This window comes from Hippocampus comes, unplaced genomic scaffold (assembly GCF_001891065.2).
Source record: "Hippocampus comes isolate QL1 unplaced genomic scaffold, H_comes_QL1_v1.1 scaffold156, whole genome shotgun sequence".
NCBI classification, from domain to species: domain Eukaryota; kingdom Metazoa; phylum Chordata; class Actinopteri; order Syngnathiformes; family Syngnathidae; genus Hippocampus; species Hippocampus comes.
Genome location: NW_017805744.1, coordinates 4,488,242 through 4,514,700, shown reverse-complemented (window position 1 = coordinate 4,514,700; position 26,459 = coordinate 4,488,242). Strand labels below are relative to the sequence as shown.

The 26,459-nt window shown below is 41.0% G+C and overlaps 2 protein-coding genes and 1 long non-coding RNA gene across 18 annotated transcripts in view; 2 read left to right on the top strand and 1 right to left on the bottom strand.

Annotated features, from left to right (window-relative positions):
• The first annotated feature begins 265 nt into the window (after positions 1-265).
• On the top strand, positions 266-5,667 carry tyw2 (tRNA wybutosine-synthesizing protein 2). Its single transcript, XM_019884074.1, has 7 exons — positions 266-611; positions 776-923; positions 996-1,194; positions 1,279-1,429; positions 2,544-2,653; positions 2,823-2,980; positions 5,194-5,667. Exons 1-7 carry the CDS (start codon positions 559-561, stop codon positions 5,563-5,565), a joined length of 1,191 nt encoding a protein of 396 aa, XP_019739633.1. The 5' UTR covers positions 266-558; the 3' UTR covers positions 5,566-5,667.
• A 1,335-nt stretch (positions 5,668-7,002) lies between these two features.
• Positions 7,003-26,459, top strand: part of sytl4 (synaptotagmin-like 4) — a 21,153-nt gene continuing 1,696 nt past the window's right edge. Inside the window, exons 1-34 of one of the 16 annotated variants that reach the window (XM_019883984.1) lie at positions 7,003-7,158; positions 7,567-7,672; positions 8,759-8,933; positions 9,807-10,022; positions 10,166-10,275; positions 10,435-10,540; positions 11,335-11,583; positions 11,692-11,785; positions 11,871-11,961; positions 12,028-12,116; positions 15,824-15,899; positions 15,995-16,092; positions 16,350-16,440; positions 16,522-16,619; positions 16,881-16,971; positions 17,055-17,152; positions 17,409-17,499; positions 17,583-17,680; positions 18,278-18,368; positions 18,444-18,541; positions 20,163-20,250; positions 20,333-20,430; positions 20,676-20,766; positions 20,845-20,942; positions 21,547-21,637; positions 21,717-21,814; positions 22,064-22,154; positions 22,226-22,320; positions 22,438-22,512; positions 23,949-24,121; positions 24,399-24,501; positions 25,244-25,405; positions 26,115-26,220; positions 26,306-26,417. In XM_019883984.1, the coding sequence (XP_019739543.1) occupies positions 8,815-8,933; positions 9,807-10,022; positions 10,166-10,275; positions 10,435-10,540; positions 11,335-11,583; positions 11,692-11,785; positions 11,871-11,961; positions 12,028-12,116; positions 15,824-15,899; positions 15,995-16,092; positions 16,350-16,440; positions 16,522-16,619; positions 16,881-16,971; positions 17,055-17,152; positions 17,409-17,499; positions 17,583-17,680; positions 18,278-18,368; positions 18,444-18,541; positions 20,163-20,250; positions 20,333-20,430; positions 20,676-20,766; positions 20,845-20,942; positions 21,547-21,637; positions 21,717-21,814; positions 22,064-22,154; positions 22,226-22,320; positions 22,438-22,512; positions 23,949-24,121; positions 24,399-24,501; positions 25,244-25,405; positions 26,115-26,220; positions 26,306-26,417 (3,485 nt within the window). In that variant the 5' untranslated portion in view covers positions 7,003-7,158; positions 7,567-7,672; positions 8,759-8,814. The remainder of the gene's footprint in view (positions 7,159-7,566; positions 7,673-8,758; positions 8,934-9,806; positions 10,023-10,165; positions 10,276-10,434; positions 10,541-11,334; positions 11,584-11,691; positions 11,786-11,870; positions 11,962-12,027; positions 12,117-15,823; positions 15,900-15,994; positions 16,093-16,349; positions 16,441-16,521; positions 16,620-16,880; positions 16,972-17,054; positions 17,153-17,408; positions 17,500-17,582; positions 17,681-18,277; positions 18,369-18,443; positions 18,542-20,162; positions 20,251-20,332; positions 20,431-20,675; positions 20,767-20,844; positions 20,943-21,546; positions 21,638-21,716; positions 21,815-22,063; positions 22,155-22,225; positions 22,321-22,437; positions 22,513-23,948; positions 24,122-24,398; positions 24,502-25,243; positions 25,406-26,114; positions 26,221-26,305; positions 26,418-26,459) is intronic. The other 15 variants (XM_019883983.1, XM_019883985.1, XM_019883986.1 and 12 more) reach the window with 15 other exon arrangements.
• On the bottom strand, positions 22,740-23,840 carry LOC109524338 (uncharacterized). The gene is made up of 2 exons (XR_002169945.1): positions 23,356-23,840; positions 22,740-23,075 (listed from the first exon to the last, which is right to left on the bottom strand). It is a non-coding gene; the product is annotated as an uncharacterized LOC109524338 (long non-coding RNA).

The window sequence follows — 26,459 nt, the reverse complement described above, 5'->3', positions numbered from 1 at the left end:
ATACTGAAACCATACCAATGGGGATAAAGTAATTAAAAAGGAAGTTAATAATTAGTTATTGTAAGAATGAAGTTAATGTTTAATGTAAGTCAATATCATGAGAAATGGGAATGTGTGATGTCATAAATGTGTGCATATCAATACACTTCTTTTTAAAGCAATATATAATGCGCATTTAGGTCAGAGGAAAGTATGCAATATTTGTGAAGTTGCTCAGTGTCACTGACCTCCGCAGAGGTTAGCCGATTTGCCACATCTATCGGCAAAGTATGCGCAACTCGTTCAATTTTTTGCATCTAAATTTATCGGCTGATTCATACTGAATTAACAAAGATCATACATAAGTTATTCTCATGTAGCATTAGCCGTAAAATTAACAAACATATTACTGTTGTTGCTGTACAGTTCTCACTAGTCCGTCGTTTTCAACCGTCCGCCTGGAAACAAGCACTGGTGTGTCCCTATTTTCTGCTCCAAGTGTGTTTACGATTTTTGTATGTGTCATTTTTTTATGTTGTAAGGGTAAATTTATTTTGCTTATGTTTTTTTGTCTTGGAAATGGAAGAGGTGCCTTGCCTGCGTGTGTCTCAATGCCGTGCACAGAAATTAAGGTAAACTACAGTAAAAGAATGGCTTGACGTTGTTAACGGTTAGCATGACCAAATGAGCGATCAGTTTGCCTTAAGGACTGAGGTAAACGTTGTTGTTGTTGTTGTTTTTGTTTAACTATTTGGCGTCCCATAATGGTAAAATTATGTATGTGTATTATACACAGGGAAAACCTCCAGTCCCAAGATTTCCTGGACCGAAGTTTATGTATCATGAAAGAGCCGACTGGGACCGTCCTTGTGCCAATTTTACATTCATGTTTACTGCAAAATGAGCTTACCTTTCTCAAAGATGTGACAGTTGTTTGGTGCAAGGTAATAAACACTCATTTTATTAACGCAATGCAATTAGAATACAGTTCTAACTTGGCCTTTCATCGTCCACAGCTTTCTATGCTTTCCAAGAAGGGAAGAGACAGGAGGAGGGGTGACAAGCTTGAAGATGTCCTGCAGGAGTTGTTGGAATCTCATGGAGAAAGTTGGACGAAGGAGGTGAAGGATGATCTCCCTCGGAGCTTCCAGCGACATGGAGATTTAGTCCTGCTGGGGCAAAACTGTTTCTCCCTACCTTTATGGAAGAAAATGGGTAATATTGCCAGATTCCAGTGTTCTTATATATTTCAGTGAGCACCAGTTGGATTACAATCGTTTTTTCTTCTGTTTATTTTAGATCAACAGCTATGGCCCACAGTAGCCAAAGGCTTAGGAGCCAAACGACTGGCGAGGATGAGCCGAATATCCAGCGACGGCTTCCGATCTCCTCAAGTGACTGTGCTCCTCGGAGAGCACAACTGGGTCAAACATGTAGACAATGGCATTACGTGAGTGTCCTTGAGGATCAACTTATTTACGCCTGTTGGTTACTTGTGGGGTGTATGTATGCTCAGCACCAAGAATATTAGGCCCACCCTCACAATGTAATGGCATTCAATACAAGCCACCATACAGTATCCCTAAAGTCTGGACACATGAATGTGGAGTTATTGCATCAAGTTCGGATGACTCTTGCAAAGCATATCGACCTTTGTGTGCCCAATGTGGGAAATTATTTTAAATTCCACTTGAATAAAATGTTGTCGAAAATGTAATTTCTTGAAAATAGGCATGTAGACTTTAGGGACACCCTGTATTAAGGTGTACAGCGCAGGTGCCAAACTCAAGGCCTGGGGTCCGATCTGGCCCTCCACATCATTTTATGTGGCGCACTAAAGCAAAGGATGTGCATCAACTTCGTGTGTCTTGCCAAACCATTGAGGTATTGCAAGTGTTTTTTGTTAAAATCCCTCTTTTAAAATAAATGGAAAAATACTTAAACTGTTTTTACTTGCCTCTGATTTCAAAACGAGTTATTTTTCAATGTGTTGTGTATATCAAATATGAGGTGATCATAAATTTATTTGGGTTCATAGTCATAACGCCCCTCCGAAGGAAACCAAAACTATCATTTGGAACCGTGCCAAAAATTAGCATGACGCCCCTGGTGTACAGTATGGTGTTTTTAGTACCAGTATTTTTAAGAGTGGCTCGACACAGTTGGACAGATAGTTAAAAAAAAAACTCTCCAAATAAAAGGCTAAATGTGCTTGCTTCAAGCTGTTTATTTGTCCCTCCTAATTGATGTTTACTCTCAAACCTGCGCATAAAACAAGGAGAATTAAACAACAAAAGTTAAGTAGCTTATTTCAACACACTATGGATGAGCTAAAAATTAGCACAGACATTGTCAAGAAAAGTTTTGACTTGACTTCCACTTCAATATGATATGATCTTTTGACATTCGGCCACCGCTGTAAGGCCAGGCAGTTGGTAAGTGTATATCCTCACCGTAACCGGGCTGTCATGCAAACGGATGTTTCACCTTCACCAGGCTTTGAGTCTTCTCTGACTTCGTCACCTGTCAGATTATGACTCTGATGTCTGTCTGTCTAATTGCAGGTATGAATTTGATGTCAGCAAATGCATGTTCTCTGCTGGAAATATAACAGAGAAGCTACGGGTTTCTGGGTTCGACTGCAGGGGTGAGACTGTGTTTGATTTATATGCAGGTAAGGAAAATGTAGTTAGTTTTCCATAAAGCACCAAGTCACTATCAATATCTTGACTGACTTTTTGAGCTTTGTTCAGCATTGTTTTTGTTGTCTGCAGCCTTGCGCAGTTGGATGGCAAGGAAACAACAGTGCATCATTTAAATTGCTACTTTGTTTGTGTTGTTAGGTATAGGATACTTCACACTTCCATATCTGGTCCACACGGGTGCTGCACATGTCCATGCCTCCGAGTGGAACCCACATGCTGTTGAGGCGCTGCGTAAAAACCTCGTGACCAACCGAGTACATGACCGCTGTACAGTTCACCAAGGGGACAATCGACAAGTAATGTATTTTGTATGTGTTCTTCAGCCTCAATGGACTGTTCAATTGGGCTGGATGATAATGGTAATAATAATATCCATCCATTATCTGAAACCGCTTAATCCTCACGAGGGTCGCAGGCGTGCTGGAGCCCATCCCAGCTGACTTCGGGCAGTAGGCGTTATCACGATAATTTTGATTGAGATTGAAATCATGGTTATTGAAACAATGATTCAATGACTTAGAAAAGGAGTCTTTATTTAACGATCAAAACTCAACTAGTCAAAACTAGTCATCATAGCCTCATACCTATTCGTCCCTGTTTGTTGAACACTCGAATCTTGAACTCTTAGTCTTTTTGTCAAGTACAAAATGACCTTGCAAATATTGTGTGAAAGTGACGAATAGCATCTTCAATCAACTGCAGCCACATCTTTGCTGCATTGCATCTTTGCACACATTCAAACTCTCAATAAGCATTTCCCTCATCTCTTTATCGTATTTTTATTATTGCTATTCTAGTTTTATTTTCACAAGTCTTGGGACTTAATAGGCTCAACTGGGCCCGTGGGTATCACTTTGGGCCATATTATGTGGAAACGTGCGTTGGAAATACAAAAAAAAAAAATCCTCTGATCTTTGTATCCTTGAACTTTGAGGAAAGTAAAATTCCTTGAATCCTTGATCACTGAGCTTATATTATTACTTAATTATAACTTGAAACGAATATGGGAAAATCAATTAGTAACAAAGTAAAACAAGAATCTGTTAAAATAAGAGCGATTTAAAAAAAAACAATTTTGAAACAAATATGGCCTTTCCATCTGTGTGTGTGTGTTGGCATCTTCAGGGTGGTGCTGTGCATACATGCGATATACACGAGATTAAAAAAAAAAAAAAAGAAGTTGCGATTCAACTCTATTAATATAACTTGTTTTTCACATATTAGGAAGAATTTGTGCCTTAAGAATATTGTTAGGTTACCCGTGTGTATGTGTTACTCCAGCATTTGTATGTGAATATTTATTGTTTAAAGGAATATAATAAGTTCGATGGTTTAAAATCCACTGGGTGTCATCATACAGTTTAAATGATGTTCAAAGACAGCAGACTCAGACTCGTTTCACGCTGACGACACAAACAACACGGTGCATTGGGGTCACTTGCGCAACGTCGGGAAGTTGCGAATGCACCAAGCCGTTCTGCACATTGGGGTCACTTGCGCAACGTCGGGAAGTTGCGAACGCACCAAGCCGTATATCTGCAAAAACCTAAATCACAATTACATTTCGATTAATTATTCGGCCCTGTACACTAACATGACAGAGTATTAAGTTCACTAACAGTGGATCGTAGTTTGATGAGTAGTTGTCGAACATCACTATCATACAATGATGTTCATAATTTGGTAACGTTATTTTAGCCTAGGTGGGACAGAATAATAGAAACAGCTCTTAGTATTATGCAGAAACAATCACAATAATAAAAAGCCTTTCCAACTGTGTCAGAACTGAGATGTATTAGTATCCTTAAGGCATCTTTTGAAAGTCAAACAACACAAACTGTAACAATAACATTGTCATACATGTCACTTTTATCTAAATTGGAAAATTCCCTTTTTCATGCATTATGCAGGTTAGTAAATCAAACAAAGAACAATACAGTTTTTGTTGTTGTTTTCAGTGTTCAAATCTCGACAGCGTGGAGTTTGCATTTTCTCCCAATGCTAGCATGGGTTTTCTACAAGTTCTTCTCTGGCTTCCTCTCATGTTAGCTTCAATGAAGGTTTGAATGGGTGTCTTTACAGTATTTCAGAAACGTGAATACACCATTACATTAAAAAAAAAAACTCATATCTTTTGATGATCAGGTGCCCTCAAACTAACTCAACACACAGCCATGAATGTCTCAAACAAATTGAGCAAAAAATAGCTGCTTGTTGAGTTATTTTGAAGGTTAAGAAAGTTATTCAAGCTTTACACTGACTATTTTACGTTGTGGCAAAGTTAATTTCTTTAGCTTTGGTCCATGACAAGATCAAACATTTAGAAAATTATGAGGGCTGAACTCACTTTTATGAAATATTGCATGTGTGCTGTGATTGGCTGGCTGGCCTCTTGCCTATAGTTAGCTGGGAGAGGCTCCAGGTCACCCAAGACGCGAAAGAGGACAAGTGCTATAGACAATAGATGGATGTTGTTATAAAAAAACTGATATTTTTGTTTTCTTCTCAGGTCCAGCTGTGTGACATTGCAGACCGGGTGAACCTGGGCCTCATTCCAAGCTCCGAGGACGGCTGGCCTGTCGCTTGTCGCCTGCTGAAGAAAACAACTGGCGGTCTTTTACACATTCATCAAAACGTTACATCAGCAAATGTCGTGGCCTCACATGCAGTGGATGATGCCGACAACAGCGTATCCGGGAAGAGAGCTGACAGAGAGGCGTGGCAGGCCTGGGCTGACGCCGCCGCGAACCGCATTGCATGTCTTTTGAAGAAACTCACCGCCACCACATGGACAACGAACATCCAACACATTGAGCATGTGAAGTCATATGCACCTCATGTGCATCATGTTGTGTTGGACTTGGAGTGCAGACCAGCCTGAATGGAGATAACAATACATACAATCATACATGCAGTATGTACATAAAACACTGAGTCCTGCTCCTTAGGTTCAATGTCATTCATAAAACAGTGAACAGTTTCACTTGAGTTGACTGATTATTAAAAACAGATAGCTGGGGTGTGTGTGTATGTGTGTGTGTGTGTGTGTGTGTATATATATACATATATATATATATATATATATGTATATATATACACACACATAGCAGTGAATATGTATTTACTTCCTTTTTTGAGCCTTTATATTTGTGAAACTGGTCAACTAAGAGAGACTGCATGTTGGAGATTGTATAACCTACTGCCAGATGAGGCAAAAGTGACAGACGTGTTTATTCTACAAAAATGTGCGATCAACAACTCTTAAATTTTCCTTTCATTTTGACAAGCCAAATTTTGGGAAAGGTTTAAGTACCTATCATTGTTGTTTATACTTGAGCTACACCCCTGACATTGCAGGTCTGGAGGCTATTAGTAACAGATATACTGTGTAAACATTTTGAAGGCTCCAGGTGATTTGTTTTTTCTCAAATATTGCTGTTTAAAAATGGCTTTACAAAGTATGATCACAAAAAACATCTAAACAACCCCATATTCAATGACTTTTCATGAGAAAATATTGAGAGAGGTATTGAACAAAGGTTGTAAAAAAAAAAAAAAAGGAAAACCGCCTCTTGCCACAACTGTCAGTCAACAGAATGGCTAAACTATTAGCTGCTAACGGTTTAGCCAATTAACAGCCAACCAAGACACCCCTCAACAGGCTAGGCTTCACCTTTTAAAGTTGCCTGTATTCAGGCACAGATGGACACAGATATTACAGTCCTGTAAAACATGAGGATGGCGACCCCAAGTGAACAAAAACAACACTGCACCTCACATGCATATACAGTATTATGGTATTACTGTACTGTATTTGCATGAAGCTTTGAAATAAATCTTCGGTCTCTTCTTGCAGATTTCATCTGTTGAAGGCTGGCCTGAAACATGACTCCGCAATAAAAGAGTCATTCCTGTATTTAACTTTTTTGATTAGATTTTGTAAAACGTAATAACTGTATACGTACTTCTATTTCGCTACACTTCTAATTTATGTGGACTAAATTTTAATTGATTCATCAAGTACAGATGTTTTGTTCTTGATTATGTTACACATAAGCCCTCGTGTTAAAACTGCATCATATTCTACTAAATAAAAGCCTCCTTGTTTTTGATCAATTTGGGCACACTGACCCATGGTACTGCATTTTAACGTTGGTCGTGACGTTTCTTGGTGAGCGCTATAATATTATTTCAATTTTATTCCATTTTATTTTGTTTGTTTCGGTGGTAGGCAATTCAGTATAGAAATTGTGAGAACCACTGATATATGTTAATAAGTCACAACAGTGCTTCCTGTTGCCAGTGGAATGAATTTACAGTGGAAACGCGCACAGAGGTGTCCGTGTCCAATCTTCCTGTTTGTTCACTCCCTAACAGCACTCTTGCTCTGCGTGTCTTCTCAGTGGAGGTGAAGGAAAGCGAAGGCTATGGATCTGCACTAGTCGGAGGAGCTGAGCTTTTAAAACTATACAAGGTAAAGTTGTTGTTTTTTTAATGGATTTTCTGTCGAGGAAAATAACAACTTGCCTTTTAAACTTTGATGACGTAAGCTTGACTTTTCGGCAACAGGTGTATGTAATGAGCCGAGTGAAACCAGTTCTCCTGCGGTATTTCCAACTGTGAACAAACACGTCTTTTTCCTCTATAATTTCCACTTTACTACTTTACTAAGTGGTGAGAAGTAACTTGAATGTAGGTTCAGTTCGAATAACATCACCATGTTGGAGTCCTGTGTTAGTATCTGAGTTGCGATTTTCTTTTCCTTCGTCAGCTTTTGACCAAATCGTCAGACAAGACAAACAACGGGCGCATTGTCTCATTTTGAAATATATTAAGTGGTTAATGTTCCTTGCATTTATAAACAAAGACATTCCACTTTTAGGGGACATAAAAGGAAAATTCTCGTTTGTTCAGTCATCTTGGAAGGGAGGCAACTGTGCAGGCACTGCTTCCGTCCTTCCTTCCTGGGTTGATAAGCTGCCTTGCAGGTATTTTTCTACCTGCTTTTCGCATCGCCTTTTCTTGGCCTGAAAACAATTTTACACTTGCCTTGCAAAAGTAGCTTGCCTTGAGGCAGTTAAAATGGACCATTCCATTTCACACTGAAAGCTACATGTTTATTTTAAATGGCTGCTGATCTCTGTATCTTTAAAGGGTGGGAACCGAGACTGAAGGATGTTATTTTTGCTTGCTCTATGCCAAACAACCTTTCAGCAGGGTAGAGGCCTCAAAATATTGCATCCTGCTTTACTTCCTTTTTAATCATCTGTCATTGTAAGTGAAATTAGTTAAACTAGAATGCTTTACCAGTGCATCCTAAATCCTGATCGCATGACACTCAGAAGAAGCCTCTTATTGTCAGAGGAGGTGTGGTTTCTCTCAATGGTCAGAATTAATTAAGGGTGAATGCATAGTAGGAGTCTTTTGCCTAATGCTTCTCAATTATTTTCTGTTATGCCCCACCCATTTGTAACGAAAAACATTTTGTGCACCCCAAAGCTACACAATGACGACATTTTTCTAATAAATTGTTAAAAGTACACATCTCCATAACATATTACCCTTATTAACATTAATGAAACCAAAAAAAAAGAAAGGTAAATCGACATATAACCTTATTCACATTGAGATTAGTTAACTTGCAGTGCCATTGCACATGCAGCTAAAGTTGTATCAAACGGCACTCCTGATTCTGAATCCCCTGGGTAGATTAGATTAACGTTGCAATACAGTAGCTGGAATCTGTTTGGACAAATATATAAAACACGTACTGGAAGTAGTGCTGCAGACAGAAACGCTACGAACTGAAGAGAAAACTGTTGCGAATAAAATTTTAGGGAACAACCATTGGAATTTAGCTGTTAATGGAAATTGGTGCTTATGATGGAGTTTAGGGCACCAGCGAAGGTCTTCTTGGAGCTGACCACACACCACACACAGCGTGTTAACAGTTATTGGTTAGAAAATAATCAAGAAATCATTTATTTTCTGTACTAAACCCACAGCTGCCTAGTAAATGATGCATTTGTACCGGTAATTTGGTTTATATAGTTCCCTGTAATTGTTTTTTCCAGCATCACGCTAACTGGATGTAACTCATTTGACTTTGGTTGAGTCACCAACAGCCACCATGCCTCAGCCAATTGACAATATTGACCTGGACTTCCTCTCTGATACTGAGCGGGATTTGATCCTGGAGGTGCTGCGGCGGGACGAGGTACTCAGGCAAGCCGAGGAGCAGCGCATCCGGTAAGGAGTTAGCTTTTCATGCTTCGGCGCCTTTTCCACATTGTCGAGTGCTGGTCCTGCGCCTGACACCTTAGGGCGGTCCGTTTTCCACTGAAATCATTACAGTGGAAATCGCGACAACAATGGCACATCAAATCCAGAGGTCTGAATGAGACACGAACAATGGAGAAAGAGAATCAACTGTATTTCCAATTGAACAGTGGGAGCACTAATTTTATTTGAGAAGAGATTAAGGGCGGAAATAAAAATGGACCGCTGTAGCAAAGTTGAGACCATGGTGTATGAGACCATGGTGTTTAAATCCCGACTGTTTACAAGGGATACGGCCTGACTGAGCCCTGCTGACATAGCAATTTTGAAAAAACAGATTACTTCCCCTGTAAAAAATATTTTGAATTACTATATACAGTTTCGTTGAAAACACAAATATTTGTCACAATAATAATCAGCAATAATTTCATAAGGTACGAAACAGGTAAATAACAATATGCAAACATTTTCAAATATTTTTTTGAACAGACCCACAGGCTGCATACGTGGTACTTGGGGGGGGTACCTGTTGGGCTACCATATTTGGTGACCCTTGTGCTATAGCTTCAAAGCCAATGTCTTTATTTTTTATTTTATTTTATTTTATTTTTTAGGAGTCAAGGAGTGTGTAGTATTTATTGTGTATACTGTCTTGTATACACAAACAGATAAGATGCACTGCCCTCTCCTGCGACCATTTTTCAACATACTATATTTCTGTTAATTATTGCGGGGGCGGGGGGCTGTTTTATTATTTGTTTTTTTTTTTTGTTTTTGTTTTTGTTTTTTTGCTCCAGCATACTTTTGGGTTGATTGCACGTTGTTTGCCCCATTGTTTTGCAGGAAGCTGAAGGCAGAGTTGCTAGAAATTAAGAGGAAAGGGGCCAAACGTGGCAGCATAAGATACAGTCAGCGGAGTTGCGCCCGATGCCATGGCTCACTGAGTTTGCTGGCATTCAGTTCCAACCACTGTCAGTGCTGCCATCACCTCGTGTGCCGTAAATGCAGAGCCAACCTCCCGGATGGATCCTGGTTGTGCAGTGTGTGCGTCAAAGAGTCGTAAGGGAATGTTTTCATACTTTGTTTGCAATACTTTAAATGGGGGTACTTTTAAAGTATTGAAGCCAAATACCAGTTAGCAGCACTACAAGCTGGACGGAGATCTACAGTATTAGCTAAAGTACGACTATGATGTCTTGTAGTGACATGAGGAAGAGTACAGGAGACTGGTTCTACAATCTGAGGGTCAACCGATTCTCCACCATGCCTGGCCACGAGCTTGTGAGAAGCAGCCTCAGAAAGAGGCCCGCGAGTGAGTACAGGAAGAGGAAGTGGGTTCTGACTGTTTGACAAGGAATGTAAACAGCACGCCAAGCCCAGCATGGCAAAAGTGGCTGGAATACTGTTGTAGTCAAATAGTAAAAGAGGAAATAACTTGGCGTGTGATTCACTGACTGTCTATTTTTTAAAGTGAAAAAGTATGCGACAATGGGAGATGTTCTACTTAGAAATTCGGATTCGAGCCGAGGTCCACCTGTTCCTGTCCCCAGGCACAAAGTCAGCGCCACCGACAAACGGTGCAACACCATTTCTTCCTGCACATACACTATACACAGAAAGTTAAGGATATTCACCTTTTGGGCGAAAACGTAACCAATTTAAAATGCCCTATAATCCTATGCAGGTGAACTTACGGTAATGTTAATTTTTTGGAGTAAACACGTCCAGCTATTCAGGACTTGCTGTCCTCTACCAAGAAGCTGATTGGCCAAACTCACAACAGGTGTTTGTTGTGTGTTCCAAAATGTTGCTGGATTACTGTATAGCATTTAGTTATTAGTTTGGAATGACTCTTCATAGTCAAGCCATCAGTTGTTGCAAGGGAAAGGAAATAGTTTGAGTAAAATTTGGCTGTTCTCACTGCACAACGTTTGAAATTATGAATTGGTCTTTCGTCAAGTGACTGTGGTCCAAGAAGGTTGATTGATGCCTTTCGAGATGTTCCGTTATCGGGGATTAATGGATTGTGCTGCGTTGTAATTCATGCCTCCACGTGATTAACCCCTGATAATTGCTCACCAATTTGGGCATTAACCTGACGTATAAAATTTTGGGGGGGACATAATGGCTTATAAAGTATCAGAATGACATAAATGTACTCCAAATGTAAAAAAATGTGTGAATTTTTCTCCCCTCCTAAAAAATCTCAAAATTAGAGTGTGGAAAAAGTAATGAATTTTGAAATCTCAAATGTGTCGGAACAATGTGAAAGTTCACCCAAAAACCTAATATCCCTAACTTTTTGAGTACTTTATGATAAAATATCCAATTGTTGGGATTGCCAAAGATGATTCCAATTTCTCTCTTGTAGTCCTTCCAGTGAGAACTCAGACTCAGTTACTTCAACAGCATCTTTTGAACCAAAAGAAGATGGAATTTTCTCTCATGGTCCTCCCAGTGAGTACTCGGGATCTGTTGCTTCAACAGTGTCTTTTGAGAGAAAAGGTATCGATGACCTGTTCAAGCCATCACAGAGTGACGCTGAGTTGTCAGAACTCACCAGCCTCACTAGCAGCAAAACAGGCCACGAGTCAGGCCGTGTAACCCCAGACCTGCCCAGGTAAACTCACTGCTGGTGCTGATGTTAGATAATTACATGAACTTGGACTATATTATGTCATCTGTAGTTGGATGCATTTCAAACTGATATGTTTTTTGTGTCATCCAGAAGAGCGGTTCTCCCACCCCATTACAACCAGTCCAGTGTGACTCTCTTACCAGATGCTATCAGCATTCATAGTTATAGCTGTGAAGCTGAAGCTGTAAGTGTGTTGTCATATTCTATTTTTCTCCCAGCTCGCTCAATCTACTCCTCTTTGACTGTAATTACGGGTTATGTCCTGATAGGCCCCAGAAATAAATCAGGCCATTCCAAGCCAGGAGTTTGACGTTGACAAACTCTTCAAGAAGAGCATCCAACATGTTCACGATCCTCCCGGTAAGTCTCTTATTGTCTTCCCAGAAGCAGAGACAATTTGGATAAAAGCCGTCATGTTTATAACAGATGATGGCATGGATGTGGGCAAGCAACCCGACTCGTATAAGGTCCCAGTGGAAGTTAAGAGCCAGTTTGGACAATTATTGGACACCCAAGTAAGTACAATAATAATAGATTTCATTAATGCTTATGGCAACATGTTTTTCTCCACAATTTCAAACATGTCATAAAAACACCTGGGAACTGTCTGAAACATGCTTCATCAAAATACCTAAGAACTATGATGATATTTTCACATCACTATTTCTTGTTGAGCTCAAATCGACCCGTTTTTAGGGTCCAGCACTTTTCTCATGCAAGTAGGCGGTTGTACAGACATGTCAACAGGAATGTGCATGATCGTGTGTACCGTTGTGGAAATGTCTGTCCCTGTGAGATGAAGATATTCAGTATCTAATTCAGACCAGGGCTCGACTCTACGACCATTATGCTAGTGAATGTGGCCAACTTTTCAATGTGTGCTGGTGGAAATTTAATCCAGTCGCATTAACATGAGTGCATGTTTTAATGTTCCTACTGGTATTTGGGGAGATTACAGTGAAGGTGCTCCAATTTTGTGTCCTTTTGTCAGACTGCATGAACACAGCGGGTAAGGCCCTCTGTGACACGTCAGGTTAAAGGTCAAACACCAAAGATTGTGACTTGTTTCTTGAGACATCTTGAACCCCTTTACAATGTATAACTGTCATTTTAAAAGTGGTTTGATCATTGGTAGAGCGCAGCTAAATTACCCAAAACAATTCAGAACATGTCATCTGCGGTTTGAATCTTGCGTTGTTGGGTATTTCCAGAGCTGTGACATCAAAGAAGACAAAAAAATGTCGTGGCTATTGTGGGATGTGGTTGTGTGCTTCATGTTCAGTTGCTCTCCACGTGCTTCATCACTTAAAGCAGGGGTTGGGGGGGGCAAACTCAAGGGCTGCTGTCCTGTCTGTTTTCCATCTCTCCTGGCCGCAACACACCTGATTCAAATAATAAGGATCATTCTCAAGCTGCTTCAGAGCTCGCTGATGAGCTGATCCTTCAGGTGTGGTGCACCAGGGAGAGATGGGATAACAGGTAGGACAGTGGCCCTCGAAGACCAGAGCTGGACATGCCCAACTTAAACAATGCTTCATTCAATGTGTGGCTGTTGGTTGCACTAATGGTGAAGGGAGGGGCACAAGTTTCATCAGCTTTCCAAAGGATAAAGAAATCTGTGACCAGTGGATTGCAAAGTCAATCGGAAGGGAGGAAAGCGTGATCAACTCTGGTTGCCAGGCAAGTACTCCAAGCTCTGTGCTGATCATCTTGAACCGGCGTGCTTCAGCAAACATTTAGGAGAGAGCATCAGGTACACAAATGTAGTTCGACCCAGGCTGAAACCAGCTCCCATGCCAAAAAAATTTCCTTTGTCAAATGCGACTTCAACCCCCAGCAGCAGGATGAACTCCAGTCGTCATGGTTCATTCGAGAAGCCGCGCAGGCAAGAGGTGAGGGAGGAGTTCTTTGCATGGACTTAAGACACCTACGAATGGTGATTATGAATTGAGCCGTTGGGGTAGGGGAACAAAAAAAAACACCTGTAGTATAATATGTACTTCTGCCGACATGGCAAGCTGCCCAGCATGGCAAAGCCTTTCTCTATGGTATGTTATAAACAACCCCTGTGTGTAAAAATCCAAAACATTGCTTGCCATTGAATGTAGTGTGTTGTGTAAGCTCATGGAAATTGTACAGTATCTCTATAGTGTTGCGTGCTGGTCGGAGATTAAAACGTCACTTCTGATAACCCTAGTGGTGGCTAGCGTAACTACACCCCCGATGCCTCAAGCTACCAGTAATCGGACTGTGGTTGAGAACTTGGAGGAAGGAGCGTGTATGTATTCCAAAACATATTACCAATGAAAACATGAATTTTAACAGACTCTGGAAAATCTTTGGAATCTGATCTTAAATCCTGTCAAATTTAAATAAATAAATATCTAAGTCTGAATGTGTACTGGATGCCATCTAACTGAACAAGCACTTATTTGCTTTATAAAGCACAGCATGCCATTCAGCTCGCTCCCATTCACTGAGGCGCTCATGTTCCGCTCCATTTTTGCAACGGAGACTGTGTGCTGGTCTATTGCAGTGGTACATGCGGAATATCCCAAAGACATGTAAAAGCATTTTCCTCAAGGACGCAACATCTCATACACCAGCTACTTTTAAACATGATTAGCCGTTAGTCCTTATAGGTGACAGAAATGAAACGCCGAGTTTGATGTTGACAAATACTTCAAGAAGAGTGTAAAACACAAGTCCAATTTTGTTACATTACAATGCTGAAACAATTTGTAACTTCTGTTCATGGCAGAATGTGTCAAATACGAGCTGGATTTTTATGATCAATCTGACTCGTATGAGGTCCCAGTGAACATGAAGAGCCAATTTGTAAAAGCTTTGGTCATACAAGTAGAACAGTTATTTGCTTTATATTTGTCTTATTGATTGTGTACTTTGTAGTAAAAGCTTCAACTCTTTAACTTTTGACCTCAAGGGAACATCTTTGGCGACACATTGCAGGTTGCCTTGCGATTGACACTTTTCTACTTGCAAAAGATGGTATTGGGAGGCACTGTTTCTACTATTTTGTGGGGATTTCAGGCTTGCTGAGCTCATGTCCTTTGGGTGATCTGGGCAGTGTCTGCTTTACTGCTGCTGTTGTTTAGTTTCTCCTCTTGACTAAAGATGTCTCCTTGAAGTGAATGCAGGAATCCCTTGTCTCGTTTTAACCGACACGTTCAATGCGGCATGGTTTTTGGCAGTTTTTACTTTCCATGAACAAATCACCCAGTGGGTTAAACCAAGCGGATTTTGATTTTAATGAAACTTGCTCTTCTTGTTGATAGTGATGGCACAACACTAAATCTCAAATTTGAGGTCAGTCGGAGCAGGGGTTTCGGTGTTACAGCCCACCGAATTTGAATTAGTAGGGCAAAAATGGGCGTGGCCGCCTTCCTTTGAACCCTTGTATCTCAGAACTACTGTCAATCTTTTCGAAGCCGGTATTAAACTTAATTGAACTGTGTACATTGAAACTGAAACATTTATTTTGTGAATGCAAACGCTTTGTTTTTCTTCTTTCTACCCACAATTTTGCTGCTGTAGTCTGTAAATTTCCCCAGTGTGGGACAAATAAAGGATATCTTATTGCTGGAAAGGGAATTCAAATCTTTACAATTTAAGATTGATGCATATTTTAGTAACTTGACCTTTTGGCCTGTAATTTGACCTTAATTTATTTTTCATGAAATGTAATCCCTTTCCAACAATACCTGTTCTGTGATTATTGAGGAAGTCGTTTCTGAGATATAAGGGTTCCCCCAAAAAGTGGCCACGCCCCTTTTTGCAGAACTAATTAAAATTCGATGAGCTGTCGATTGACCTAGAATTTGAGATTTAGTGTTGTGCCATCACTATCATCACGTACAGTAAATTTAATCAAAATTAAAATCGGCTTGGTTCAATTTTTCACATTTTTGGGGTGATTTGGCATGGAATGACCATGGTACTATTTTTGTGAAGTAGAAAACCCAACTGCTAACAAAGGCGAGCACAGCTCAGCTGAGCCAGTATTGATTATTGGAAGTACCGGGTTTACCCAATGCTATGTTTGTGTGTTGACGATAAAGCTGGGAATGTTTTCCTCTGTCTTATGATAACAAGGAGCGAAAGCAGTTGTGATGCTGGCAAGTAGACATTGTTGTATTTCTGCCCCAGTTTTCTCCATTTTCTCCTCTTTGAACATGATTAGCCTTTTTTCCTTCAACCGTAGGTCCCAGAAATAAAGCAGGTCATTCCAAGCCCAGACTTTGACGTTGACGAATTCTTCAAGAAGAGCATCGAAAGCAGTGAGAAACCATCTCATTAGTCTCTTACTGTTGTGCTCTTGTTCCCCCCCTCAATACAGACAGACTTTGGTCATAATCCATCATGTTCATTACAGAAAGTGTCTATAATGAGATGGATGTTTATGATCAATCCCACTTATATGAGACCTTGATTGACGTCGAGAGAGAATTTGTCCAAAATTTGGACACGCAAGTAAGTAAGCAAGCCCCACTCTTAGGGGCCGGCTCTTCCTTACGAGCAACTTTGTGCCCCATATGCTTTTGGGCCAATGGCGAGTACGACTCTCTGTAAAGAGCCCAGAAAGTGAGGGTGGGGTTGCGGACTGTTGGGGGTGTTGAGGAAAGCAAGTGCCCATAAAGGATATGAAAGCATTTTGATTTTCGAATCAGCAGTTCACACACTTATTCCATCTACTCCTTTTTGCACGTGACTAGCGTTTGTCCTTTTAGGTCACGGAAGTAAAGCAGGCCAGTCCGAGACCTGAGTTTGATGTTGATAAACTCTTCGAGAAGAGCGTTAAACCTATTGAGAATCATCCTGGTATGACTTTTATTGTCCTGCGTTTTTTTTCCTTCTACAATGCACAGAGAATTCGGTCATAATCCACCATGTTCATTACAGAACGTGTCTATAATGAGCTGGATGTTTATGATCAATCCCATTTATATGAGGCCCTGATTGACGTTGAGAGACAATTTGACCAAAGGTCGGACACGCAAGTAAGTAAGGCCTACTTATAGGGGCTGGCTCTTTCTCATGCAAACGAGCAACTTTGTGCCCCATATACTTTTGGGCCAATGGCGAGTCTTGGTTTCATCTCTGTAAATAGTCCAGAAAGTGGCAGTGGGTTTGTTTGGGGGTTTAGAGAAAAGCAAGTGCCCATGAATGATATATGAAAGCATTTTGATTTGAGAAGCAGCAGTTCACACAGTTACTCCATCTATTTCTCTTGAAGCATTACTAGCCGTTTTTCCTTTTAGGTGACCGAAATAAAGCAGGCCAGTCCAAGCTCCGAGTTTGATGTTGATAAACTCTTTGAGAAGAGTGTAAAACCCATTGAGAATCATCCTGGTATGCCTTTTATTGTACTGCATTTTTTTTTCCGCACAATACTGTATAGAGAATATGGTCATAATCCATCATGTTCATTACAGAACGTGTCTATAATGAGATGGATGTTTATGATCAGTCCCACTTATATGAGACCCTGATTGACGTCAAGAGACAATTTGTCCAAGGTTTGGACACGCAAGTAAGTAACCCCCATTTTTAGGGGCTGGCCTCATGCAAACAAGCAACTTTGTGCCCTGTATACTTTTGGGCCAATGGCGAGTCTTGGTTTCATCTCTGTAAATAGTCCAGAAAGTGGCAGTGGGTTTGTTTGGGGGTTTAGAGAAAAGCAAGTGCCCATGAATGATATATGAAAGCATTTTGATTTGAGAAGCAGCAGTTCACACAGTTACTCCATCTATTTCTCTTGAAGCATTACTAGCCGTTTTTCCTTTTAGGTGACCGAAATAAAGCAGGCCAGTCCAAGCTCCGAGTTTGATGTTGATAAACTCTTTGAGAAGAGTGTAAAACCCATTGAGAATCATCCTGGTATGCCTTTTATTGTACTGCATTTTTTTTTCCGCACAATACTGTATAGAGAATATGGTCATAATCCATCATGTTCATTACAGAACGTGTCTATAATGAGATGGATGTTTATGATCAGTCCCACTTATATGAGACCCTGATTGACGTCAAGAGACAATTTGTCCAAGGTTTGGACACGCAAGTAAGTAACCCCCATTTTTAGGGGCTGGCCTCATGCAAACAAGCAACTTTGTGCCCTGTAGACTTTTGGGCCAATGACGAGTATGACTCTCATCTCTGTAAAGAGCCGAGAAAGTGGGGGTCAGTTTGTTTTGGAGGTTTTAGGATAGCAAGTGCCCGTAAGGGATATGAAAGCATGTAAGATTTTCAAATCAGCAGTTCACACACTTGTTCCATCTTCTCCTCTTTAAGCGTGACTAGCCGTTTGTCCTTTTAGGTCACAGAAATAAAGCAGGCCAGTCCAAGCCCCGAGTTTGATGTTGATAAACTCTTCGAGAAGCTCCCAGTGGATGTCAAGAGCCAATTTTACCAAGGTTTGGAAATGCAAGTAAGTCAGTCATGGTTTTAGGGAACAGCCCTTTCTCATGAAAGTGAGCAATTATCTAATGGCTGCACACAAATACCCCTCTGCCAAGGCCGAGTTCTGCTTTCATTACCATAAAGATTGCAGAATGTGGCGGGGAGCTTGTGCCCACAATTAAGTTATCATCGAGGCAGGGCTTTATGCACTATTCTATCTATTCCTCCTTGAGCATCGTTAGCTGTTTGTCCTTTATAGGTCCCAAAAATAAAGCAGGCCAATCAAATGCCAGAGTTAGATGTTGAGAAATTCTCCAGGAAGAGCGTAAAACACTTTGAGAATCCTCCTGGTAAGCATCACATTGTCCTGTTAGTGTTTTCCCACAACCCAGGAAGAATATGGTTTTAACTCATGTTCATGACAGAATTTGTCAAACATGGGTTGGATATTTGCGATCGACCTGACTCGTACGAGGTCGCAGTGGCTGCTAAGAGACAATTTGAACGAGATTTCGACATGCAAGTAAGTAGATCAGTAATTTATTTCATTTGCAGTGTTAAATTCCTTTCATAAATTGCCTGCTGGAACATGTAAATTCTCCATTTTAGTTAGCTCATGAACATCTTGCGGGAAATGTGGTGACATTATTCATTGTATGACTACCCATTCCCTTTAAAGCATACGGCTGCTAGTCGGTGTAATGGTCAGGACTGGCCCAGATATACACTGGCCATTCGGCAAATTTAACAGAATTCCCGAGGGTCACCCCGCCCCTGACCTTTATATTTTATACTCATTTGATCCTATATTTTCACTAGTCTTGGGAATTACCGGGCTCATCTGTGACCTTGGAATATATTTTGTGCCATGTAATATGGAAATGTGTATTGGTACACCAAAATAAAGTCCTTGGATCTTTGTATCCTTGAATTTTGAAAGGAAAATTCCTTGATATTTTTTTTCCATTCATTTCAGTTATTCTACTGTATAACAAATATAAAACAGTGATTGAATTTTGAAAGGAAAATTCCTTGATATTTTTTTCCATTCATTTCAGTTATTCTACCGTACAACAAATATAAAACAGTGGACTACAAAGAAATAGACCATTCAGGAATAATAAATATGCCTTATAATGTAAAAATAAATTTTAAATTATGATCCTACATACGGCATTGGCACCATTGTTATTTGCAAATGTGACTGATCAAACAATGACACAATTGATTGCTGCTTTCATCCAGTAGCTGCCGGCTAGTTATTATTAGCAATTAAACTGCTCATCTTCATGTGGGCAGACTGTGCAAACTGCTCACTTTTTCATGCTTTCCACTTGATCACTTGGGTGCTACTTTTTCAAATGATTCAGGTTTCTTGTACAGTACTGCCGTGTTTTTGACAGCGTACGAGGCACAACAGCTTCCTCCTCCACGTCGCTCTGACGATCCTGCTCAGGGAGAAATTTGTCAAAATATCTTGATCTTATGAAGTCATGGCTGCCTATTAACTGCGTGTTTGAGCTCAAGTTCAGTTTGTAACCATTACTTTACATTTACTGCTGCTTCTTTCATTTATTGGCGGATTCTGTTGATTTCAACTTGCAAACCAATGTCAGAAGTTGAACTCAGATTGCCTAGAATTGCGCACATTTCCGCCACATCTTATGGAGTAAATTTGCTCACACCTCGCCGGTCTGTCTTTGTGCGTCCCGGTCCCAAATGGCCCGTGGCCCGGTACTGGTCTGCCGACCAGTGGTTGGGAACCATTGGCTCAAAGCATGCTCAGGAATGGTAGAGTCACATACCCCAACACAAGCAACATATGGTGCTTTGAGAGTACTTGTGCAACATTGGGAAATTGGAAATAAACCGCACTATTTTGCACGTTCGTTTTTCTTCTGGAACGTTTTGAATATCGAAAAGCCAAAATCGAGATCCCAATTAAATTTACATTAATGGTCCGGCCATACCATGTTGATTTTGTGTTGATGATAAAACTTGGAATTCTGTTTTCCCTCTCAGTATGTTCGTAAGTCGCTAACCGCTATTAATTTGTTGTCACGAAGACTCGGGTTGATGTCTGCCTCAGATTTCCTCCTCAGCTTCTCTTCGAATATGACCAACCTTTTGTCCTCATCCTGAAGGTCCCAGAAATAGAGCAGGCCGTTCCAAGCCGAGAATTTGATGTTGACGAACATTTCAAGACAGTCAACAACATTGAGAATCATCCCGGTTCGTCATTTATGTCCTGCTGTTGTTTTCCCTTAATGCAGCGAGAATTTGGTTATAACTCGTCATATTATCATAATTACAGAACGTGCCAATATTGGGCTGGAAGTTTCTGATCAATCTCATTCATATCAGAACCTGGCGGACATCAAGACGCAAAGTGTACATGGTTTGGCCATGGAAGTAAGTAAGCCTCGTTTTTCGGGGCAGGCTCTTTCTAATGGAAGTGACCAATTGGTTTACCCCACCCCATACTCTGCATGGCCAATGGCAAGTCCAATTTTTGTTACTATGACAATCCCAAAATGTAAGGGTGTGCGGGGGAAGCAAGTTTCTATAAAGGCAATAAAAGCATTTTCCTTTGGGAGGCAGCACTTCATACACGATTCCACCTCCTCCTGAACATGATTAGTTGTGTGTCCTTATAGGTCACAGAAATAAAGCAGGTCAGTCCAAACCCAGAGTTTGATGTTGAGAACCTCTCCAGGAAGGGCTTAAAACACATCGAAAATCCTCCTGGTAAGCCCTATATTTTTTTTTCCGGTATTGCTTTCCCCACAAAATAGAGAAATTCATTTGAACTCATGTTCACGGCAGCATGTGTCGAAAATGAGCCTGATGTTTGTGATCAACCTCACTCGCATGCGATCCCAGTGCCAGCCCCGAGACAATTTGTAAAAGGATTGAACACGCAAGTAAGTTGATCAGCAATGTACTTCATACCTGTGAAATTCTTCTCATGGATAGATTGTTAAAAGCTTCAAATTCTCTGTTGTCTAACTTGAGGTTAGGCGACATTTTCCACTGCATGGTTACCCATTCTTGTCTAAGACGAGCTGTTGATGCTTTTCCGTTGGCCAAAGGTAGTACTATGTGGTGCTGTTTATCGGCAGGTGGGCTGCCAGGTGTGCAGAACTAATATGGGTGATCTGTTGATGGTGTCCACTTTCTAGGTGCCCTCAGTCTCCTCTTGACTTGAAGTCAATGCAGGAAACAGTTGTTGTTTTATTCCGACCGATGAGTTCTGCAGTATATTTTTTTGGAGTTTCCCTAAATATTATTTTGAAGTCGAAAACAAATCCCCCCCCCCCACCCCCCATGTGGCCCAAGTACAGCTCAGCTGGTACTGTGCAGTGGAAAAGTGTGTGCGTGCGGAAACGGTGTTTGACTCTCACTCTTTTGGTAATATGCAGCTGAAACCGTTGAAGTGTCAGGTAGACGCTGGTCTGTATCTGTGTTAGCGTTCTCCATCTTCTCTTTCTTGAACATGATTAGCCATTTACAGTATGTCCTTTATAGGTCCCAAAAATGAAGCAGGCCAGTTCAAGCCCAGAGTTTGATGGTGACGAACTCTTCAAGAAGAGCGTCAAAAACATTGAGAATCCTCCTGGTATGACCACTACTGTCCCGCCTTGTCTGGTTTGCCCTCAATGCTGAGCGAATGTGGTCGTAACTCATGTTTACAACAGATTGTCTCAAATATGGGCTGGAGGTTTGTGATCAACCTGACATGTATGAGACCGTATTGGATGTAACAAGCCAATTTGAACAAAGTTTGGACACGCAAGTAAGTCGCACAGTAGGAGGCATTTGATTCACGTTTTCACAATGTAATACAGGTCCCAGGTGTTTTGATAACATGTCTGTTCCATACTTTAAAAAAAAAAAAGTCCACCTTCCGCCCTCTGAAATGCATCTGTTTTTAAGGTCTCAATCACCTATGCCATGTTGTGTGTTTGACGAGAGCACTGGTAACTTTTTGTTGATGTTCATGTGCAGTTAACGCTAACTATTTTACCTGCGTATGCTATCATAGAATCCAGAAATAAAACAAGTCTGTCCCAGCCCTGAGTTGGATGTTCAGAAACTTTTCAAGAAGAGCGTCACTCGTACTCAAAATATTCATGGTAAGCATCTTATTGTTTTCTCCCTTCTGAGTAAGATGGATGATGAGTAATGCTCTGCACGTTCGTGTCAGAACACCATTCAACACTTGATCTGCGTGATAATCGAGACACATTGACAGTACCGATGGGAAACAGGAGCCAGTCTGTGCCGGATTTAGACATGCAAGTGAGTATTGCCATTACTGTATACGCTCATGTTTAAATGTAAAATATCGGATGTACCTTATTAGAAAATTGACTTCCATGTTTGTAGTCATGTGGTTGTTGATTTGTAATTTGACAGGATGATGAAGAGGAGGATATTGACAGCCTGGTTAACACTCACAGAAATTCGATGGCCAGTTCTGCAAGTTCAATGGTAAATTTTACATATTTTAACGTAAGCCCCTTTTGATCTGTTCTGGTAAGGCGTGCGTGCGTGCGTGTATTTTTTGTGCTTTTGCAATACAATAGTAGTGCTCTAAGATGGTGCCAAAGCCCTGACGAATGGGGAAAGTAGTCATTGGTGCTGAGGAAGTCCAATTGTTCCTTCAGTTAGTGATCCGATTTGCATGCTTTTTGGAGATACAAGCCCTTGTTTGGATGTTTTCTATTTGATTGTTTTTTGCATCAAAATGTTTAACAGGCACTCTATGCTGGCAGACAACTCAATTCCCTTCACAACAGGCAGCAGTTTGGCAGACGGTGAACAATTCTTTAAAAAAAAAAAAGGCTATGTGCTGTTTGTTGCCATTTCCATTTGAAATTTACTGTCCAACAAAACAAAGATAATTACTTGGGCTGTCAAATTGGCACTTTATTGTGTGAGAGGGCCTATTTGATATATATATTTTTTTTTTTACCGAGCGATTAACTCCCCTCATTCGGCACCCCCTAGAATTACAGTTGCAACATAGCAGACTCATCCACATTTGAATTAACCTCCAGAACTGCACTGCAGCACAACAGGCAGCAGTTTGGCAGACAGTGAACAATTCTTTAAAAAAAAAAAAGGCTATGTGCTGTTTGTTGCCATTTCCATTTGAAATTTACTGTCCAACAAAACAAAGATAATTACTTGGGCTGTCAAATTGGCACTTTATTGTGTGAGAGGGCCTATTTGATATATATTTTTTTTTTTAACGAGCGATTAACTCCCCTCATTCGGCACCCCCTAGAATTACAGTTGCAACATAGCAGACTCATCCACATTTGAATTAACCTCCAGAACTGCACTGCAGCCAATATACACGTGTCTAAACGGAGTAAACGGGCTTACACTTCTGTTACACGTTTCCACCTGCAAGGCATACATAGCACTTGAGTTATCATTCAGCTCCTGGTGATGCAGCATCAGGATCACCTGGACGTTCAGTATCTTGCTCAAGTCGACTTCATTTGGACTGTCAAGCACTACCACCTCTTCATTACTTTGAGAAGGGAGCAAACTACAGTGGATAGGCTAAAGCCTGGGCCGCTGGTTTGCTCCACCTCGAAAAGGGTTCTTGGAGTGTTGGGGAGGCGCTGAACCAAGAGTATGCCCAGCTTGTCTGAAACAGATTCATGGTTGTGATTTTAACAATGTGAAGCAGTTAGTTACCCCGTCGTGTATGAAAAGCGCTCTACAAATGAAGTTCGAGTTAACGAGTGTGGTTGCGAAACCCAAGGCACAATTTTATGTTGAAGTGATGTGTCTCGACTGAGAGAGTATTTTAGTCATGGTTTCTTGCTCATCACAGCAGTGGGGGTTTATTATAGTCTGAAGACATGTCAATCTTAAACAGGAATTGTCTAATGAAACCTTTTCCTTGTCAGAGCGTGAGCATGACGAGCATTTACAGTGACTCCGGAGACAGTTACAGTGTGGACGTGAGAGGGGAGGTGGTCTTTTCCATGTTCTACGATGAGCCCACCCAGAGCCTGCAGGTTTTAATCAAGGAGTGCCGCAAACTGGCCTGCGGCGATAGCCTTCGGCAGTTTTCCAATCCGTAAATATAACATGGTTTTCATTTCAGTCCACGAGTGCAACCATTCATATTGTTTGTGTTTAAACACTTGAGATTGCTGCGAAACCTACACAGTTTCTCCTTTGTACACATTCTGGCTGTGTTTGCTACTGTATGTTTAAGTCAACAAGTTGTGCTGAACGGGAAATTCTGTGTCAACAAACACCTCGAGAAATGCAGTCATGTGAGAGGTTTGCAAGGAGAAAATTGGGTTGTTTGCTCTTTGTTTATTTTCTCTCTCTCTCTCTCCTCCATCCAGTTACGTCAAATGTTACCTCCTCCCTGACAAATCTCGCCAGAGCAAAAGGAAGACTACTATCAAGAGGCACACCTGCGACCCAGTCTATGAAGAAACATTCAAGGTATGCTTGAGATGAACACTTCCTGTTCTCTGGGTTTTGTTGACACTTAACCTGGTTGCCATACGACTCCTCGTCACAACCCCTACGGAGACCTTTAGGCTTATTTATTTATTTACAGTCGTGCTTGTCAATGTTGATTCTGTTCCTGACTTGATGTGAAGCATTTGAAAAAGTCTTTGGCTGGATATAGTGTTGAAAACCCCCCGGGCTCACCTATTGTAATGCAGACTACGCACAAGCACGTCATGCCTCTGCCGACATGACTTTGACATCTGCTAGTCCCGCCCCCTTGATGGACCTGCGTCAATGGACTGAATCTAGACAGCACGCAACGATTGGGCAGGGTGTAGTACTGTGGTAGAAACCTGTTTTGCGGGGTGTCAATTAAGCTCAGACTGTAGCTTATTGCAGCAGGACTTGCCCTTTGTTCCCTGTTGAGGATTTCGGTAGGAGGAGGATGATGATTGAAGTAGGCACTGCCGTTAGCCACAGTTTAGGGCCACATGCTCACATGCAAAATCGCCAGTAATATGCCAGGACCTGCCTCTTATATTTTAACTCATTCAGGAACAGCCATTTTCAGATTTTTTTTTTTTAACCCAAAGTCTTGGGGTGAAAAAAAAATTCAAAAAAAGATAAGTACTGTACCTCGGATTGAATGTGTGGAATCTGAAAATACAAAAATATGTCTTGGGGAGTGAATGGGTGAACTCATTTGTCCCATTGTCTGCTCCACGATTAGTACAACATTCGGCGCAATCAGCTGTTAACTCGAAGCATGCTGATATCTGTGTGGCATCACGGCCACCTAGGCAGCAACCCTTTCCTCGGAGAGGTGGAGATCGCTCTGGACTGCTATGACCTGGACTGCCCACAGGAGGAATGTATGGCCCTCATGACAAAAGTAAACCATTTAAATTATTTCAATAATCAGCACTTTATCACTTGGTCGCTCTTTAGTCTTGTTTGTATTTTTATTTTATTTTTTTATGGTTACAAGATCCATTTTGACATTTGACAGCAATACTGTATAGTCACGCTATCGCCATTAAATTTCACGACTTTTCGTGAAGTACGGTGGTACCTTGAGTTTGGGGTGACTCGACTTTCAAATTTTTAAAAATGCAAACTGTGGTTCTGCAGATTTTTGGGGGTAGTGGGGCAGGGGGTGCAAGCACAGACTTGATAAGAGTGCTGTAGGGTGTCAGTTAACTCGACTCACTTGGGCAGGCAGGCACACCAGAAATAGCAACACATTCACCAGTCAATTTATACGTGACAAACTGTTGAATTCAACTGAATTACATTTTTGCTGTATGGCTGTTTTTAAAGTGCAATATTGTGTGTGCGTGTGTGTGTGTGTGTGTGTGTGTGTGTGTGTATAATTTTTTTTTTTTTAATGAAGGGTGCAGCTGAACGACCTTTCCATTCATTTCAATTAAACGCGTGGTCACAGAATGATTTAAACTCGTTTCTCAAGTCACCACTGTTTTAATTTGTCATACATCCAATACATTTCGAAAAGATCTGCAATGTAAAGAAGGCTTAAATACTCCTACTTCTGCTGTCATGACATAAAAAAAATGAGCATAAAGCATCCAATGTTCTCCAAGGCTCCGTGCTGCATACCAGCGTCGGCCTTCACTCAATTCAAAGGAGAGTTGATGATCTCCTTGAAGTATGTCACACCGAAAGGCCCTCGATTGCAGAAATTCAAAGGTAAAGCTGCTGTACAATATGAGAAAAGATTTTTTTGGCACACTTTGCTGCTCTTAAACGTCAAGTTTTGTCTCCCTTCCTCTAGGCAAAAAGGTAGTGGAGGTGGAAGGTGGGGAACTCCACATCTTGATTAAGGAGGCAAAGAATTTGATGGCCATGAAGGGAGGAGGAGGCACGTCGGATAGCTTTGTGAAAGGGTGAGGCTGAAACAAAACTCCAAGACATTCTTACGATATCAA